Source organism: Aquarana catesbeiana, linkage group LG10, assembly GCF_042186555.1.
Source record: "Aquarana catesbeiana isolate 2022-GZ linkage group LG10, ASM4218655v1, whole genome shotgun sequence".
Classification (NCBI taxonomy): domain Eukaryota; kingdom Metazoa; phylum Chordata; class Amphibia; order Anura; family Ranidae; genus Aquarana; species Aquarana catesbeiana.
Window position 1 is genome coordinate 173,960,440 of NC_133333.1, and position 19,354 is coordinate 173,979,793.

At 43.5% G+C, this 19,354-nt stretch overlaps 1 protein-coding gene across 3 annotated transcripts in view; it reads left to right on the forward strand.

Annotated features, from left to right (window-relative positions):
- The window catches only part of PRKCZ (protein kinase C zeta), a 608,643-nt gene that overhangs the window by 432,852 nt on the left and 156,437 nt on the right, over positions 1-19,354 (forward strand). For all 3 annotated transcript variants that reach the window (XM_073602984.1, XM_073602983.1, XM_073602985.1), the window contains 3 exons: positions 13,785-13,837; positions 16,165-16,353; positions 18,583-18,680. In XM_073602984.1, coding sequence (XP_073459085.1) covers positions 13,785-13,837; positions 16,165-16,353; positions 18,583-18,680 — 340 coding nt within the window. The remainder of the gene's footprint in view (positions 1-13,784; positions 13,838-16,164; positions 16,354-18,582; positions 18,681-19,354) is intronic.

The following is a 19,354-nucleotide window of genomic DNA, read 5'->3' on the forward strand; positions in this document are numbered from 1 at the left end:
AATTTAAGAGGGTGCTTCTTTTTCAACACGTCAAACAATATCGTCCAGCTGTTCTAGTTCTGCAGGAGATACACCTGGTGGACAGTAAGCTAAGGGCTTTGAATAGGCCCTGGGTACAGAAGGCCTTTCATGCCTCCCTATTCGACATACACGAGGGGAGTTTCCATCTTGGTGCATAAGTGTGTCATAGAAGCGGTCCACACAGATCCACTGGGTAAATATGTGATACTGGTACTCAAGCTATGGCAGCAGAGATATGTCTTTGCTGGCATATATGTGTCGCTGCCCTTTAAACGCGAAATTCTCTATACTATACTGGAGAGGATCACCCCCTATTTTCCTGCAAAAATTTCTGGGCGATTTTAATGCCATCCTTTCCCAAGATTTGGATAGAAACTGGGCATTATCTTCAGGAGGGACAGAAGTCTGGAGGTGGAAATTCCCATCCACCAAATCCTTTTCATGTTTCTCTACCTCCTACAAAACCCTCTCCAAAATTGACTATGCATTTGCTAACCCCTCTATGCTTACAGAAGTTCTGGGAGCTGCTTATTTACCCAGCGGCCTGTCTGATCACAGCCCCCTAGAGATCACCCTGCGCACTTCCGCCTCTTGTAATGGCACTATGTGGCGTCTCGGTGCTTAATGGATTTCCCACCCTGATATAGCCGATCAAACCCCCCTGGCCCTATGCAATTACTGGTATTCTAACGAGGGGTCATCCTCTCCAGACATAGTCTGGGATGCCTTCAAGGCATTTTACAAGAGGCCATTACATCTCAACCATCAAGGCGGTCAGGCTGCAACAAACTGCTACCACATCAGCGTTGGAGAGCGAGGTGGGGTTGGCTTCTGACCGCTATGGCTTAGATTCCTCCGCCTCAAACTTTGATGCGTTGCAGGCATCTAAACGCAGTCTTCACCTTCACTTAACAGAGGTCACTAGACTGGAAATGTATAATACGAAACAAAAGTTCTTCGAACAAGGGGACAGGAATGGCAGGCTGTTGGCGATGATGTCTCACCATGACATCCCCCAGTACCGTGATTCCTGAACTTACCTCTCCCACAGGTGAGGCCATCTCCTCCCCAGAGGCTATTCTGCTAGCTTTCCACGATTTTTATCAATCCCTATATACCACCACACTACCCTCGGGTTTAGACCCAGAGAGGTTGTCATCTCTTCTGGATCCGATAGCCCTTGGCTGGCTCTCCGATTCCAAAAGATCTGAATTAGTTGCTCCAATTACCACGGAAGAGGTGCTTGCTTTAATTAACTCCCTATCCACAGGCAAGGCTCCTGGCCCGGATGGTCTTCCGATTGATTTATATGACAACATGCTGGCTCCCCGGCTGGCCTCCCTATTTACACATTGCCTGGAGCGGGGCTTTCTCCCACCCTCCATGGCACACGCACATGTTATTCTCGTCCCCAAGAATGATAAAGTTTCCAAACTATGTGCCTATAGTTTGGGAACTAGACCTATAGCACTCCTAAATAATGATCTCAAACTCCTAACTAAACTCGTCACCGCTAGACTTAACTCTTTACTCCCCTCTCTTATAGGCTCGGATCAGACCGGGTGCATGACCCACAAGTCTACAAATATCAGTTTTCGTAGATTGTTCACTAACCTCCATGCAAGACATGATAATCAGGGAACCAGAGTGGTTGCCTCTCTTGAAATTGAGAAGGCTTTTGACTCGATAGAGTGGCCTTTCCTGTGGGAGATTCTGCAGAGAATGGGATTTCCCCTCGTGTTCATTCACTGGTTACTGACTATATACCGTTGGCAGACGGCTGCCAATTGGCTGGGGGGTTGTCTGTCTCCTGTATTTAAACTCTCTAGGGGTACACAGCAGGGCTGCCCTCTCTTTCCGGCCCTTTTGTCATTGCCATGGAACCAGTGGCCGAGGCGTTACGTGTCTCGCCGCTCATTAAAGGATTACGGCTGGCCTGGCTGGAGGATAGGGTGGCCTTGTATGCAGACAACCTCCTCTTTTTCCTAAATGATGCTGGCTCCTCTTTGCAAGAGGCATTGTCAGTCCTAACCGACTTCTCAGAGGTGACGGGGCTTAGGGTTAATTGGTCAAAGTCGCAACTGCTTGCTATTCATGCTGATGCTAAAAAAGAGGCTTCGGCTTCTCTTCAGCTACAATGGGTGGACGAATTTACCTACCTGGGGGTGTGTATTTTGAGTAACGTGCCTGACTTCATGCCGCTGAACTTGTCCCCGGTAGTCAACTCAGTCAGAGCCAAGCTGAAAGCATGGGAGAACCTTCCACTGTCCCTACTGGGTCGTATTAACCTCATCAAAATGAAAATCCTCCCCAAGCCTACCTATTTGTTTCGTAATTCCCCTCAATGGATCCCCAAATCCTCCTCCTCCCAACTAAACAAAAATTTCTCCTCCTTTCTTTGAGGCCCACATCCCCCCCGCTTCAAGTTAAACACCCTTATGCGTCCTTGTTCACAGGGGGGCCTGGCATTCCTGAACTGCCGCAAATATTTCATGGCGGCTCAATTAGTCACTGCATTTTGGTGGCTTGTTCCAGATCGATCCAACTTGGCTTGCGCCACTGAGGCTGCGGTGTTGCGATCTGTGGAGGCGTTGTGGAATCTCCTTTTGCGGGGTCCAAAGGCTCCATACGACCTAACCCCTCCATGTGTACTTCCCTTAGGGCCTGGAGGGAAGGCCTGGCTTGTGAAAAGTACCTTCTGACTGCCGTATCCCCGAATGCCCCCCTATGGAACAATCCTAACCTACAGCACTTTCTCGAGATTCCAGACCCTGTGATGTGGGCCAAGTACCATATTAAGGTTTTCTCAGACATCACCTCAGACCTATCAATATTCTCTTTTGATCATCTAATGTCTCAACACAATGCCCCGCTCTCATACAAATTCAGATATTTACAGTTGTCCCATGCTTTCAAGGCTCAGTTCCCATCTGGCGAAAAGCAGTTGGTGCAGTCTCACCTGGAGCAGATCTTGCGCTTTGATTGTACAGAAAAGCCCACCTCTGTGCTGTATGCACATTTCCTCTGAGTCTCATCTCCTGAACTATCCAGGCTCCAACAGCAATGGGATCGGGACATTCCGGAGATGGGCTCCGAGGACTGGAGTGATGTGTGGGACTTTCCATTTAAAATACTGGTTTCCTTGAGAGACCGACTCATTCAATACAAGATTGTCCATAGGGCATATCTTACACCCGTTCCAGTGCACAGGATGAGGTCCTCTCTCTCCCCGGAGTGCTGGCGTTGTGACCATGCCCCTGGGGACTACATTCACGTCTTCTGCCTGGTAATTACTGTTTTTTTGGTCACAAATCCTTAAGGTGGTGAATGAACTACTAAGTATTTCTATTGTTCCATCCCCAAGAATATGCCTGCTGGGGTTGGTGGAGGACTTGGTGCCCAGGGTGGCTGAGAGAACCTTATGGGGTCTCCTGCTGTTCTATGCCAGGAAATCCATCATCCTATGCTGGAAGAAAGACTCCTCCCTCTATATGTCTAACACTTGTAAACAATGTGATACCTCTATACAGGGACACCTATACACTAATGCCTTGTTTCCACTGAGCGGATTGGTTTGGTTCGGTACGCTATTTTGAGTGTTTCCATTATAAAAGCAACCCATACAACCGAACCGAACCGCACCATTCTGGGTCCTGCTTCAGATGTGGGGCCATAGAATATGGTACGGTTCGGTTAGGGTGGAGCTACAATACATTCCACTGGTTGGCAGACGTGTGACGTCATGCTAGGCATTTTTTTTCTAAACCCACGTATCGCCCCTGGTGGTCCGACTTGCAGTGGAAACGCTCACCTGAAATTGGCCGGACCATTCTAGGCCTTTCAAACTGTACTGACCCGAACCGATCCGCTCAGTGGAAACGAGGCAATAGAGGCTGTCCGAAAAAATACGACAGAGTCTGGAGTAAGTGGTTAGCTGAACCTTCTACTGCTGCAGCAGACTAGGAAACCTCCCTGATATATGATGGCCTCCCTTGAAACCCTAATAGAAACCCTAATAGACCGATTCCTGATGACACGATAATTTAGGTGAGCTAGCTCATTATAAGCCCAACTCTGGCGCATGAGCCAGGCCAGCCCATTGATGTTGATATACTAAGGTAGTTGTAAATATTCTAACGCTTCTGGGTAATGTAAGGATACCTTGTGACCCCTGCGCGGGTCCCTTCCCTGTTAATAGCCAGATGTTGGCTGCGCTGTTGTACGTTTGTATTGTCTGTGTTTGTTAAGAAAATAAAACGTTTTCCAAAAAAAATAAAAAATCAGGGCCAGATGGCATGCCAGTAGAATAGTACAAGCAGTATTGTGACATTGCAGCTCTCAAATTCACGCACCTTTACAGGGCTCATCACACTAATCCAAAAAATAAAGACCCCTACTATGTTCCTTTTTACCTTGGAGGAACCCTTGGCAAAAAGTTTGAGATCTTAGGGAATCCCTGAAACAATGTTAACATCTACATTTCATGGAACATTGGTGTGGTCAGTGAGCTGTAGATATAACAACAATTATTGTTAGAAATAGCATTAAATTATAGAATCAATATTAAATCTTTTTTATTTAATGTGAATCTTGTGTTTGCTTTTTTCTGCAAAACTTCCCAATTTTGGGTCCAACTTGAGATGAGCAGTATAGAGTGGGGCAGCAGAGCTGGGCGCGCAGGGGTCAGGTGGACACACTCCCTGCGGGACAGCAGGGCACATTACATGGAGGGGGAGCAGGAACATTACAGGGCACACTGGGCAGGTTATGTGGGAGCAAGGCACATTACATGGGGGTAGGGCACATTATGGAGCACACCGCAGGGCCAAGTACATGGAGCGCACAGCAGGGCACAGTACAGCTGCAGTGGTTTCCTTCTCGAGCAGCGCTAGGCAGGGAAGTGGCTGTGATCAGTTCTTTTGTGGCGCTCTGTTTCCCGACGACCCCTCCTTCCCTCCTGTCCATCCCCTGGTGAAGTCACATGCAAACATCTGCCATAAATAGAAGGGAACAACAGCAACAGTCAACAGTGTCACAGCTGGTTCCCTACCTAGCTCTGCATGTGTTGGCAGGCAGATTGGGACAGAACCCCGGTTGAGAAATCCTGGTATAACATGTTACTATGCAGCACCCGTCCTCACCACCCCCTCCGTGACAGCGGGTGAGGGTTCCTCTCCCCCGCAGTCGCTGTGAGTTTTAAAATTGGCAGAGCTCTGCACAACTACATCATTATTTCACAGGAATCTGTGTGAAAAAGCTACAGGTCCCGTCTGCCACAGTGGCAGATGGCTTGTAGTTTTCAGTGGACTCCGAGAGTGCTGATGAGGACCCTAATAGTCCATTCACTCTTCCTATATCCCTGAATCTGTCAGCCCTACAAAGGTATCTGCTCAGAGCTGTAGGAAGACTATGCAGGAGCCTGACATCCACTGATTGCAGGAGCCATGTTCTGCAGGCTCCTGAGAAAAAATAAATTATAAATTATTTTTTTTTGCAAATTATTATTCTTTTTTAAAAGGTGAACATAGCCTTTAACATGGCCATGGCCACTAGGCTTTTGAAAGTCATTCACATGGTGGTAAATACAGACCAAACTGACTTTATGCTGCATCATGCCATGGATATCAATATCTGCAGACTACTCACTCACTCATATGCAATTGACACACGACCATGTGGGATTCTGGGTAGTAGTAGCACTAGATATGGAGAAAGCTTTTGACTCTGCGGCAGGCGGGGCTCGGACTGAGCTTTATGCTCTGGGTCTCCCTGCTGTACAAAGCGCTCAGGGCAAGGATTAAAGTAGAGGGACAAGCCTTTTGATGTACTCAGAGGAACTAGACAAGGTTGCCCTCTTTTTCTCCTAGGCTTTTTGCCCTTATGGTGAAACTCATAGTGACAGCCCTTGGGACGCTGCCTTTTATCAGGGGCATGTGGGTTGGGGACATTGAAGAAGCTATATGTAGATGATTTTATTTTATTTTTGCAAGACCTGGTCTGTTCCTGGCAACTGCGCTTGGTATATTATAGAAGCATGCATTTTATTCAAACTTTGGGTTAACTGGAGCAAATCACAAATACTGCCTCTAGACAGTGTGGCACTAGCAGAGTCTCCTCCTCCTTCTTTGTCTCTGAAGTAGGTAACATTAATAACATACCCGAGGGTGAAATTTACATAAAATGTGTCCAACTATATCTCTCTGAATATTCTCCCTTTGATGCCTCACACTCGGAGGCCCTAGGGTTCTGTATGACCTAACTCTTATAATCAAAATGAATATCACAATTTATAGTTTGGTGGACCACCCATAAAATGTTACATACCTAGGCCACTGTAAGATCCCCTAATACACTTCTTTGGCATAAGATGCAACAATGGTTTTCTTTACCAAACTATTACCTGTTCAACCATCTGCAGTTGTGATGCACGTATTGGGCAGAGTTCTGCAGCCCTATACTTGGAGGTCACATTGCATGACCCAGACTTAGCTAATGTGGTCTTCACTATTTATGCCGGACTGCAGGGTCCTGTGCCTGTGGTGCTTAAGTGTGTCGCAATCTAGAGGATGCATGCATTGTGTTTGTATGACGGGGACCTGGAGATATGTGGCCAGTTTTTTTTTTGGTCTGAAACAAATTAATACAGTTAACACAATTGTACATCAGCCATATTTGACTCCCGCTAGATTATGATGCTTCAACGTCTGATTGCTAGTCCAGGTTGATAATTTACATATCTTTTGGTTTTGCCACCAAGTACAAGATTTCTGTAAAAAGGTGGTTGATGTTTCCTCCTTCTTTTTTGTAAATTCTTTTTTATTGAATTCAAAAGGTGTAGTTATACAAAACAAAGCGTATTGGGCATACCCAGGCTTAGAGAAAGAAAAAATGCAATATAGCACAAAACACAATAGCATGGTAAACAAATGTGTTTCACTGAAGGTACAGATTAGAAATAGAATGAAGGAATTGGTCCCCAAAACTCTGAAAAGTTCCATATCCAGTACCAAAAAGTAATACAGAGATTTTTGTTAGGAGAGCGTGGTGACAGAAGCTATCATCTCCACAGATCCAAATGTCCCAGATCTTGGAGAATTTATTGGGACATCCCCTAGACTCATAAGTATTTTTATAGAGTGGTACCTTCTTATTAACTATGGACTTCCAGAAATCAACTGTTGGGGCCTGAGGGGATTACCAGATGTGTACTATAGATTTTGTGGGCATAGAATAATAGTAAGCCTAGCACAGTTTTCAGGGCCCTGGACATGGGTAGCAGTCAAATAAAACCCAGTATACAGACATCAATTGATAATGGCACCGAAACGATCATAACTGAGCTAATGCATTTGGATACATCTGCCCAAAAAAGCTATAAATGACTGGACATTCCTAGAACACATATATAAATGTAGCAGGACCTCTGTACAGGATGTTTCCTCTTTAACCTCCATTTCTGCAAATAAAAATATAACTACCTATTAACCACTTCCCATCCAGGCCAATTCTGACACTTTGCTCCTACATGTAAAAATCATCATTTGTTTTCTAGAAAATTACTCAGAACCCCCAAACATTATATATGTTTTTTTTTAACAGAGACCCTAGGGCAGGGATACCTCGGCTCTCCAGCTGTGGCGAAACTACAAGTCCTATAAGACATTGCAAGACCCTGACAATCACAGGCATGACTCCTAGGGGCAGAGGCATTATGGGATTTGTAGTTTCACCAAAGCTGGAGTGCCAAGGTTGCCTACCCCTGCCCTAGGGAATAAAATGGCGGTTGTTGCAACTTTTTATGTCGCACGGTATTTGCGTTCGCTTCTGTGCGTGAGCATGTGGGGACAGGGGAGCTTTAAATTTTTATTTGACTGTCTCAGCCTTTCCAGTCGTGTCCCCGGCATTGTTTGCTTTCGCCGGTTCGGACATGACATCATAACATCGTGCCTGGGCCTCCGAGAGACATAAAAATGATTGGGGACCATCTAGTCACCAGAAATCTCTATGCTCAACTTCCGGCGGCAACCGTTTCGTTCTCCAGTTCACCAAACGCACGGGCGAGCCGGTAGAAGCACCAGAGGGCGGCGGGAGGGGAGGACGTCCCCCTCTGCCACCCACCTGTAAGAACGATCAAGTGGCTGAGCTGCCGCTATTATTGTTATTATGGTGCACAGAATCACCAGCTAAAAAAGATATCTGAATGGTGCCTGTAGCTGCAAGCATCATTCAGATATCCCCACTCAAAGTCCAAGATGTCATATGAAGTACCTTGGACAGAAAGTGGTTAGGATTGGTTGAACTTCTTGCTTCTACCAGGCAAACAGAACTCTGCTGGGATTGCTGCTCTATTACGCCCGCAAAGCTCTCTGATAGAAAAAAAATTGATCCACACACTTCTTTTGGAATTCACTAATCAGTGATGATTTGCCTCTGTACAAGGTGTCGTGTGAGTCTAGGGGATGTTTTGCTTGGGTCTATCTAGCAAGGTTACTCTGTGGTATAAGCAAGGAAGCTGAGATTTCTGCAGTGTGTAAATGTGCTTTTACTATACAAAGATGCTGTACATACAAAACTATTACAATATTAGTAATACAATACAAGACTGACAGATATCTATAACAAGCAAAATGCCTAGCAAATTAACAGCCTATGGTCTATACCAGTACAAATACAGTTAAAGGTTACTTATCTTCTGTTACTGTATGTTCGTGATCTCCATTGGCAACGATTCTCCTGGAGCATCAGGCACCTTTCTTCTATCATGAGCGACTTCTGATCTTACAAAGCATGATGATGTGTGTGTCCCCCAGTCTCTACTCACCCCTTTTATGTGTCAGGCTGTTTACCATAGTTACCAAACAACAGAAAACATACCTGTTTACTGTAGCTGTAGAAACAATGGACTGTTGAAAACTTTCAATTGAATACAACAATGGTATCTACGTACCCATTGTCTAATCAAGCCAAAACCTGACAGTAATCTAACAGTAATTCTCTCAGTTTCAAAGAAAGAAAGAACCTCAAACAAGCAAATCTCTTGTGTACTAGGGTTGTCCCAATACCGATACTAGTATCGGCACCGATACCAGTATCGGCACCGATACCGAGCATTTGCCCAAGTACTTGTACTCGGGCAAATGCTCCCCCCAATACCTTGACAGTCAGCAGTGATCGGCGCGTGGGGGAGTTACAAGCTTCTCCCCCAGCGGCTTTCAGCTGCTTTAGTGAAATCTATACAGCGGTGATCGGTGCTTGTAACTCCCCCACACGCGATCACCGCTGACTCAACGCATCCTCCATGCTCCCTTCTGTGCCTGGAGACGAGTGAGGCTAAGATGGCGCCCACTCGTCTCCATGACACTGCTGGGCGGAAGCGACGTCAAAACATCCCTTCCGCCCATGCCTCTTAAAGGCATATTTTTTTCAATGTCATTTTTTTTAAATTACCTTTTTTTTTCTTTTTTTTTTTAATTGCATTTTAGTGTAAATAGGAGATCTGAGGTCTTTTTGACCCCAGATTTCATATTTAAGAGGTCTTGTCATGCTTTTTTCTATTACAAGAGATGTTTACATTCCTTGTAATAGGAATAAAAGTGACACATTTTTTAAAAATTTTTTTAAACGGTGTAAAAATAAATAAAATAATTTAAAATAAATAATAAAAATTTAAAAAAAAATTCTTTAAAAACCCCCGTCCCGACGAGCTCGCGCACAGAAGCGAACGCGTACGCGAGTAGCTCCCGCATATGAAAACGGTGGTCAAACCACACATGTGAGGTATGGCCGCGACCGGTAGAGCGAGAGCAATAATTCTAGCCCTAGACCTCCTCTGTAATGCAAAACATGCAACCTGTAGAATTTTTTAAACGTCGCCTATGCCTATGATTTTTGAGGGTAAAAGTTTGACCCCATTCCACGAGGGGGCGCAATTTTGAAGAGTGACATGTTGGGTATCAATTTACTTGGCATAACATTATATTTCACAATATAAAAAAAATTGGGCTAACTTTACTGTTGTCTTTTTTTTATTCAAAAAAGTGACTTTTTTTCCAAAAAAAGTGTGCTTATAAGACCGCTGCGCAAATACGGTGCAAAAAAAAGTATTGCAACGACCGCCATTTTATTCTCTAGGGTGTTAGGAAAAAAAACATATATAATGTTTCTGGGTTCTAAGTAATTTTCTAGCAAACCTGTTTTAAACACCTAAAATGTAAACACCTAAAATCCAAAACGAGGCTGGTCCTTAAGTGGTTAAAAAAGTGGTATCGTGACATCCCTATAGTGTACTGTAGCTATAGAGACAATAGCCTGTTGAAAACTGTCAATTGAATACAGCAATACAACATACCCATTGTCTACTCAAGCCAGAACCTGACAGTATATCTATGACCAACCACTATTGTGTAATGTTATGTCCCATGGATCTTATGTCTGATTAATATAAAAAAAATCATATTGTAACAAACGCAACACAGGGGATGCCCAGCAAAGTTTTACATTGTTTGGGAAGCCTGGCTGGATTCACAACTGACAACTTGGTACTTGTGCTAGGGCTCTAGTTGCATCCATTCATGGTCGGTTGTCTTAATGCCTATGGGACACATCTAGCTGAGTAACATACAGTAAGTCAATTTTCGAACACTGATGAGGTGATATAATTTAATGTGGAGAGTGTGAGACCATATTATGTGGCACATTTTCCTTTCTGGGTAGAGGGATGGAAGAGCCACTTGCATCTTTCAGTGGCATCTTCTTTTCCTGACATAATCCAAAATAGCTTGAAAGTTATGTGACAGATAGGGGCTCTGACTCGCTTACATAGGGTTATGCTGGTACTAGGTACTCCCTTGTTCATAGTAATACCTAACTAGATTGGCTTTAAACGTTGAAGCAATACCTGGTTGTTCTGCACTTTTAAATCCTGTGTTTTTTTTGTTTTGTTTTTGTACTTATTGTTAAGGTATACACCTGGTGTGGATTGTGCACCATTGTTTGTCACCTTGAGAAAGGGGTCCACCCTGGCCCCGAAATGTAGGTGTGTTATGGTTTAATGTGCATATTTGTATATGACCTCATTGAAATCCTTAGGTTGACTGGCTGAGTGCTGTGTCTCTCTCCTATTTGGATTGCACCTGTTATTTTGCAGTTGAAAACTTGAAAATATTTAATAAACAGAAAAAAGCAGTGCGGCATTCCCTGTGTGTGAAAATGGATGTCCATGTAGCCACACATCGAAGCAAGTCCACTCGTGATAGTATTTGGCAGCCTCAGCCTGGGCTCCAGCCAGGCCACGCCCCCAACACGCTTTGCCCCTTGGAGCTTAATCATGGGGATGAGGCTTTTTCATCCCAATGAAATGTGTTGGAGGCATGGCCTGGCTGGGGCCCAGGCTAAGGCTGCAATATACTATCACTAGTGGACTTGCTTCGATGTGCGGCTACAGGGACATCCATTTTCACACACGTTGATGTTTGGAGCCGGGATGAGCTTCCTCCCCAGCCAGCACTCACAGCAGTGGATCGAGGACTGACTTCCTTAGCTTGGGTGGCTCTCACATGGGGTTTCTTTGGGTCACAGTCCAGCATTTCCTGTCAGATTTTCTGCTTGTTGACAGCTTGATGACAGCCTAAGCATGCACAGAAAAGTGGCTGCTTGAGTCCTTGTAAGGGGATGGCCGTTTCCTTAAAAAAAAAAACTGGAGGTACTGAAAGCAACCAAATGATTAAAATACAGTAATTGTTGGATCAAAAGATTAGAGCGCCACACCAAACATGTAGTGAACATGATAAGCAAGTGTTTTGGGGGCTACGCTTTGCTACTTCCACCAGGGCTTAAAAGAACAGCTTATAATTCAATTATTACATTCATATTCAGAGGTTTCTGAGGGAGTTCCTCTCCTACATATCATCTATATGTCACACTGAGACGCTCTTAGTATAGTTTTCACAAAAGGAATCATATGTACCAAGTTCTACCCAGTGTTCAAGTGGCATCAATGTACTACCTTTAAAACAGTAGTAAACCGCTGGCTTTTTAATTTTTTTTTTTTTAACCTGCAAGGCAATGCCATAATGTGCGTGCTAGTATGCATCGCACTGTCATCGCTGAAGGCATTTCCATCTTCTCCTGGTCTTCTATCTGGGTTCGCAGACTCCGGCTGAGTACGATGACATCACTCCTGCGCATGCACGCAGGAGGCGCCATTTACGACACAGGACTCTGAAGGAATGGTGCACGTTTTACAGCACCTATAGGTAAGCCCTAGTATAGGCTTACCTATATGCATGGGAGTTTACTCCCACTTTAAATAGGATTAAAATAAAAACAGACATTGTAAGTGCTGAGGTCTATAACGCTAAAGGTTTTTTTTTTTTTAAACTTTAAAGGCCATTTTAAAAAATTAAAGTCAGCAGCTACAGTATTTTTTGATAAAGAGACACTTACCTGTCCAGGGATCCAGCGCTGTCCTCACCTGGGCCGGTTCTTCACTGGTTTTCGGGTCCCTGGCACCACCATGCTAGCTGTGGGAAGCTGGCTGTATTTACCTGCACAGGGATGCATAGGTGTTCCACGCATCCCCGTGCAGGCAGTCCCACTGATGTTAACTGGGACACAGCAGCTACACGCATACAGACACCGCTCCAAATCTTACATCTATGCAGGTGCACAGCCCTGAATGCACACTGTTTGTGTTTGGGGATGTGCACCCACACAGATGTCAGAGTAGGAGCAGCGTCTGTGTACCTGCTGTGTCCAGATTGACATCAGTGGGACTGCCTGCACGCTCTCTTTCAGTATATTTATTTTGCTGTGAAGGCAGCTTTTGAGTCAAAATAGGAGGTGATCTATGTTGAAGTACACTGGCATAGAGTTGTGATGAAATTTGTATGCTCTAATATGGACCTGTAGTTTTAGGGTACCTGGCAGAATAGATATATGGTAGCTGCCATTTTAGAGTTGATTTTGAAGATGCGAGCTCCAGGACCATTGCTATTCAGTCACTCATCAAATAGGAAAGCAATGTTGAGGATGATGGCACCTGAACTTCCTACTTCATGTGCATACAGTAACAGCATTGGTAGCTCCCTTACTTATATTTATTTTGAACAGTGCCCTTTAAATCGCATACAGATTTTTTATCTTTCATGGTCTCCTGTAGCAAGATCTCCACCAGAAACAACATTTTCCCTTCAGTAGTGCTTTGTTTGCACATGAATCTGTTTTTAAAGCGGGGTTCCACCCAAATTTTGAACAATATCTGTATGCATTCTCTTCCTTGCCTAGATGCTGACATGCCGTTTAAAAAAATTTAAATCGCCGTTATTACCTTTCATTTTTCTATTCTTCTTTGCACTTCCTGGTTCTCCTCCCGTGGGAGTAGGCGTGTTTCTAGCCTCTCCCAGACTCCTGGGAGCTAGTCTCAGGCTTCCCAGGATGCCACTGAGCATGTGCGGGAATGAGCGGTGAATGCTGGGAGCACAGCATTCACCACATCCAGGAAATAAATGCTTGTGGGCTTCAAATGCCCACAATGAAGATGGAAACCGCCTGCAGTGAATAATATAAGTTATTCTTTCCGACGAAATCTGACACAGGCGGACATATTACACACAATATGTGAATATGTAATGCTGAGAAGAAAAGTTTGTGAATGAACTCAAAAAAAAAAAAAAAACGATAGATAGGTGGACCCCCGCTTTAATTTCTGAGAACTGGCTTATGACTTGATTCTTTTTTTTTTCTTTGTATTCCTTTCTTTATAGTTAATATTATCCCCCCACCCCGAAAAATTGAAACCCGGAAAGATGGCTCTGAGGTAAGTGATGACAGAGGTATTTGGGTAAGCTTGACCATTTACAGTAAACAAAGTACTGCTGTGATACATTAGGCATATATGGGTATTCAGTGCATAATATGGTCCCTCAGGAGCACTTTAATATGTACCTGCTGCTTGTGAATAGGCTGAAGGTACAAGATATAGTGCACCTGTCATTTTGTGGAAGATGATATGCTGTCCTTCATTTATAAATGTCTATTTACTACATATATTTTGGCGGTCCATGCCAACTGACATGCAAGTGCTCAGTTACACATATGCTTTCAGATTTTGTCCCTTTAGTGGCAGGTTCTGGGTTTTCTCCTGACAAATGGCTGCAGTAATGGATTTATTTGATAGAATCACCCCATGGTAAAATCTGATCCTGCAGCATGATAGTAAAGATAAATTGTTCTGTAAAGGAGTCAGTGTATTTCTAATGGAACTGCTGCTGTTGCTAGAAAGCTGTGGGTGGTGGTAAGCCTTGTTAATCAGGGGTTATTTTTGCATTTCTTACACATAAATCAGCACAGAATGTGTGCTGACACTTTATACAGCCTTTATGTATGAAATAAAGTACAAAAAAGTACAAATGTATATTAATTTTAAAGAAAAAGTATTTAATTGAATACAGTTGAAATGCACCAGTCATTTATTTAATTTTGGACTTCCTATTAAAGCTAGGGAAAATAGTCCATTCTACCCATCATCCAGTTAGATTTAACCTTTTTTAATTTAATTTGCAGCAGAGTCTGGTTACTAAGGGCAGAATAGATGCTTAAATGAGTCGTCCCCTTTTATCCAACAGTTTCAGACTAAGGGCCTGTATCTACAGCTTTTGTACACACACAGCTGCTTATTTCTCTGCATAACTCTCTGGGAATGTTAAAGCAGCAGAAGCAGATCAAATACAGGTCCCCTGCAAATGCAGTGCATTCTGAATTACCTCAAACTGATGCCAAAAGCATTCTGCATTGTCCAATAAAGCCTTTCAACACTGTACCTAAAGGAGCTGTAAAGCAGTGTTTGCAGTGCTGTTTCTTTAGCTAACCCATATGCTTTGGTAATCTTTTGTCATATATTAAATGTGTATTTTGTTTCAAAAAGCGTTATTTGAAAAGTACAAATAATACATAAATACACGGGTGATGTCATTACAGGTAATATAAAGAACATGGCATAAAAAATCTCCCAAGTGGGAGCAAATCGGTAAACAAAAAAAAAATACAAATTAACTTGATCTATATCGCTCAAATTACTTTATCATATTTTGTTATATTGCATATTTGATAGACAAATGCATAGAACCAATTAGGGCGTTAGCCCATATTGTGAGGTGGTAACAATTAAGAAAGGTCTAGGACAAACATTCTACTGGGTATCTGTATCATAGTTGGTTGGCCTGTTGTGCCAGAACTGACAACTACCCTTGTGGCTGCAGTCAATGGACCCCTAGCAGCCAGTATGGGGGAGGGGGCTTTGGAAAGGGCTAATATATGGGCAGACAAAAAGTGTATTATGATAGTGGGAGAGTTCTGATTGAGGGCTGGAGAATTCAGGACTAACAAAATGTAGGCATTCATGAGTAGGTTATATAATAAAGGTTGAACATAAACTAAGGTGGGGGACTCGCATGTAGATGAGGAGGGAAAGGCGAAAAGGGGGTGAAGGAGGAGGATGAGAAATATCCAGAAGGTATAGTAAGGGGGGATTAGGAATGAGTGGGGAAAGGCCCCAGGGATATAAGAGTGAGAGGGGGTAGGGTCGACCCCATCCTCCTCCTCTGACAAGAGATCAAGCATCCATTCATTGGATTCAGTCATCGTAAATGTGTATTTGTATGTTCATTTGTATGAATCATGGGCAGTTGATTTTACATTACAGGGGCTTCCATCACTGCTATGTAGCTGTGGCCTTAATAATAATTACCACTGCTACTGTGTTTTTGCTATATTGGATTTCACTTTATCAGATATCTACATCAAGGCCTTGTATGCAGATGTTGTAAATGAGTCCATGGTATGTATGCACTGTACTGTACAAAGAGGCTGTATCCAATCAGTGTATAACATTCTAATGAACCCTCTGCAAGAACATACTGAACTAACTTAGTACACATTTCTTTCACTGTGTCCCTGTGGATACTAGCAGGTGTACTTCTCAATGCATACTGAGATTAGCTGCATTTTCCAAGCCTCGAGCAAAGCATAGAGCCAAATATACCAAATGACCTTGTGTATAAAGAATGACATTCATCATCTTTTAGTAGTTGCAGATGTCTTCCACTACTTGTGCCCTTCACTAATTACTATTATGTCAATTTACAGGACATCAAACCTGTAATTGATGGACTGGATGGCATTAAAATCTCCCAGGGTTTGGGCCTGCAGGACTTTGATCTTATCCGAGTGATTGGAAGAGGAAGCTACGCTAAAGTCCTTTTAGTGAGGTTAAAAAAGAACGACCAGGTGTTTGCCATGAAGGTGGTGAAGAAGGAATTGGTGCATGATGAAGAGGTTTGTAGAGGCTGATGGCTTGTTCCCTCCCTTATCCAACAAAGTGAAAATACGCTGATCTCTGATACCATCCTTGACTCTGGCTTTTCTGTGTTGTCAGCAGGATACTGAATCTCTGAATAGTCCAGTTAGGATTTTGGCATGTTTGTCTTACTACAAGTTAGGTTTACTCTGCTAGGCTGGAAGTAGAGCTAATGGCGTAAATTGGTGGTAAATTAGTTGATGTAATAATCAGTGACTGATCTGTAGAGTATACATCACTCTGAACAGCACTGGACTAGAAATCCTATTGTGGCCTCTTCTGGACAGATAATGCAGTGTCTTTAAAGTGCTGTTATTAATTGGAGCAATAAATCTTGTTTCCATTTACAGTATTGCCTCACTTCCAGTAGCCAGTGCTTTTATACTCTTTGTCGATCATTTATCTTCTTGTCCTTTACAGTCCGATTCTAAGCATAATTGTTATGTTTCTTAAAACATACTGCAGCTCTAGATGACATTTTTGTCCAGACTGGTCATTGCAATTTGTATGGTTGACAAACTCAGACTGGGCTATTTATGGTCAAGGCCAAGTATAACAGAACTGCACATACCATAGGTCAAATATTCCCAAAAAACAGATCAGGTGGGGGCCAGTAACCTCAAACATATAATGAACATATACACATACTGTTGCTGCTTTTTGTAGCTGTCTCTTCCATGCATCTGCCAGCATTTGAGGACAGTCCAAACTTCTTGTTTATTTTTCATTACTTTTTTTTCAGTGTTTTCTTTCATGAACATACTTAGGCCCCTTTCACACGATCGGACCGTTCAGGTCCGCCTGTCAGTTTTGACGGCGGACCTGAACGGGCGATCCATGTTAGCCTATGGAGCGTCGGATGTCAGCGGAGACATGTCCGCTGACATCCGACCCCGTCCGATCCGCTAAAAGCAGACGTATGGCTCTACGTCCAGATCCGTCGCTGGCGGATCGGATCGGGTGAGATCTGACGAAAACGGACACGCTGTCCGTTTTCGTCCGATCCCTCCATAGGCGGCAGCGGCGCCTGACAAGCCCCTCCCCGCTCAGTGAGCAGAGAGGGACCTGTCATCCGCCGGCTCAGCGGAGATCAACGGACAGATCTCCCGCTGAGCCGGCGGACCGAGGCGGGCTCCGTAGAAACGGAGCCCGCCTCGTGTGAAAGCAATACATAGTACATCTTTTACAGACTACAATTTTCCTTGGTACGTTTTCAGTAAAGGTAACCATATAATATGTTTTAAGTAATGAATGCAAAATGTTTCTGTATAAATCTGCAATGGTAATATTAGGAATAGGCCAGAAGTGAAAGTTTAAGTGGAGTCAAACAAATGCTAACAAAGCCTAAACCTACACCCATCTTCATTCATAGTGTACTCTAATTGCCTTGTAAACGAAATAAGTCTATACTTGCCTATTGTGAAGTACATGTGATCGGCACAGGGCCAATCAGCACTGTCCAGACAGAGGGTCAGGGGTCATGCAGCCTCATAGGACTTTCAGTGGAGAATGAAAGCTCCACCTACAAACTTTAACCAGTGCTCGGCCCGACACTGGTAGAAGTCACAAGACTGCTATATACTGCTGATGAGAAAAGATATTTAGCAGTTTGTGTACTGTGGGAGACCAGATATAGTGAATGCAGGATCCTTGGTTTAGTAACACTTTAAGGGAAACATGGAGGCTGCCACCGCTGACTTTGTGTTCAGAAAATGCTAGTTGCCTGGCTGTCATGCTAACCTACTGGCATTTAAACTTTAAGTCACTAGACCTAGTGTGCAGATAAGAACACCTTACTTCCCTAAGCTGAATTCTTATTCTGGTGAGTGACCCATAAAGTGCCGAAGCTAGAGCAATCTGCATTATAACCATGCAACTAGCATTTTCAGATGTAGGTCAGCAGTGACCATTTCCAATTTCTCTGAAGAAAGATTTACTTTAATATCAGATGGGGATCTGTATACACAGTGGTTTGTGTATATCCACTCATGTAAAAAAACTGATATGAAATAACCAGACAGAAAGGCAGACAAAGGGCCGACTGTCAGTCTCTGTGTGCACATCTCCTATCTATGTGCTGATGGGAAAAATACATCTAAACATTGGCGGTGTGTGACAAATGGGTTTGCTGTGCTCTGTGAATTATTAATTGCTGCCCACTCCATGGATAGCTGGTCACAATATTCTAATTACCTCTCTCTTTTTAGGATATTGACTGGGTACAGACAGAGAAGCACGTATTTGAGCAGGCTTCTAATAATCCATTTCTAGTCGGTTTACACTCCTGCTTCCAGACGCCAAGCCGGTAAGAGCATCTATTATTCATCCACTGGGAAAGTACCGTATTATCTGCTCATCGCATGAAACTTCTCCTTCTTAACACTCCGGAAGCCATCTTTGTGTGATTGAATCCACGTAAAAAAAAAAAAGAAAGAAAAAACAGTATTAACGCACTTTGAAAGCTTACGCTGATCTTTTAGTAATGTAATACCGAGGGATGAGGGAATAACACACATCTGGCCATGGAACAGCTGAGCAGCCAATTGCCCCATTACTTTTGGTCCCTTAAAAAGTGGAAGGCACATACACAAACTGTTGTAATTCCTACACCGTTCAACTGATTTGGATGTAAATACCCTCAAATTAAAGCTGAAAGTCTGCAGTTAAAGCACATCTTGTTCGTTTCATTTCCAATCCATTGTGGTGGTGTATAGTGCCAAAAAGATTAGAATTGTCAATGTCCCAATATTTATGGACCTGACTGTATACTGTGCAGATGTATGCCGATCACCATGCTTTTTATTATAGCTGTGCACTTCACACAACACTATGCTCCACCACGTGCAATACAGGGGGCCACTCACCAGATTCTATTGGCCACAAGGACCTTCTCAGCCTTATCACTTTAAATCAGAAACATGGTTAGAGTGTACTCTGCATCAAGCCTTTTCTCCTCTCTGTGCAGGTTTGCACAATCAT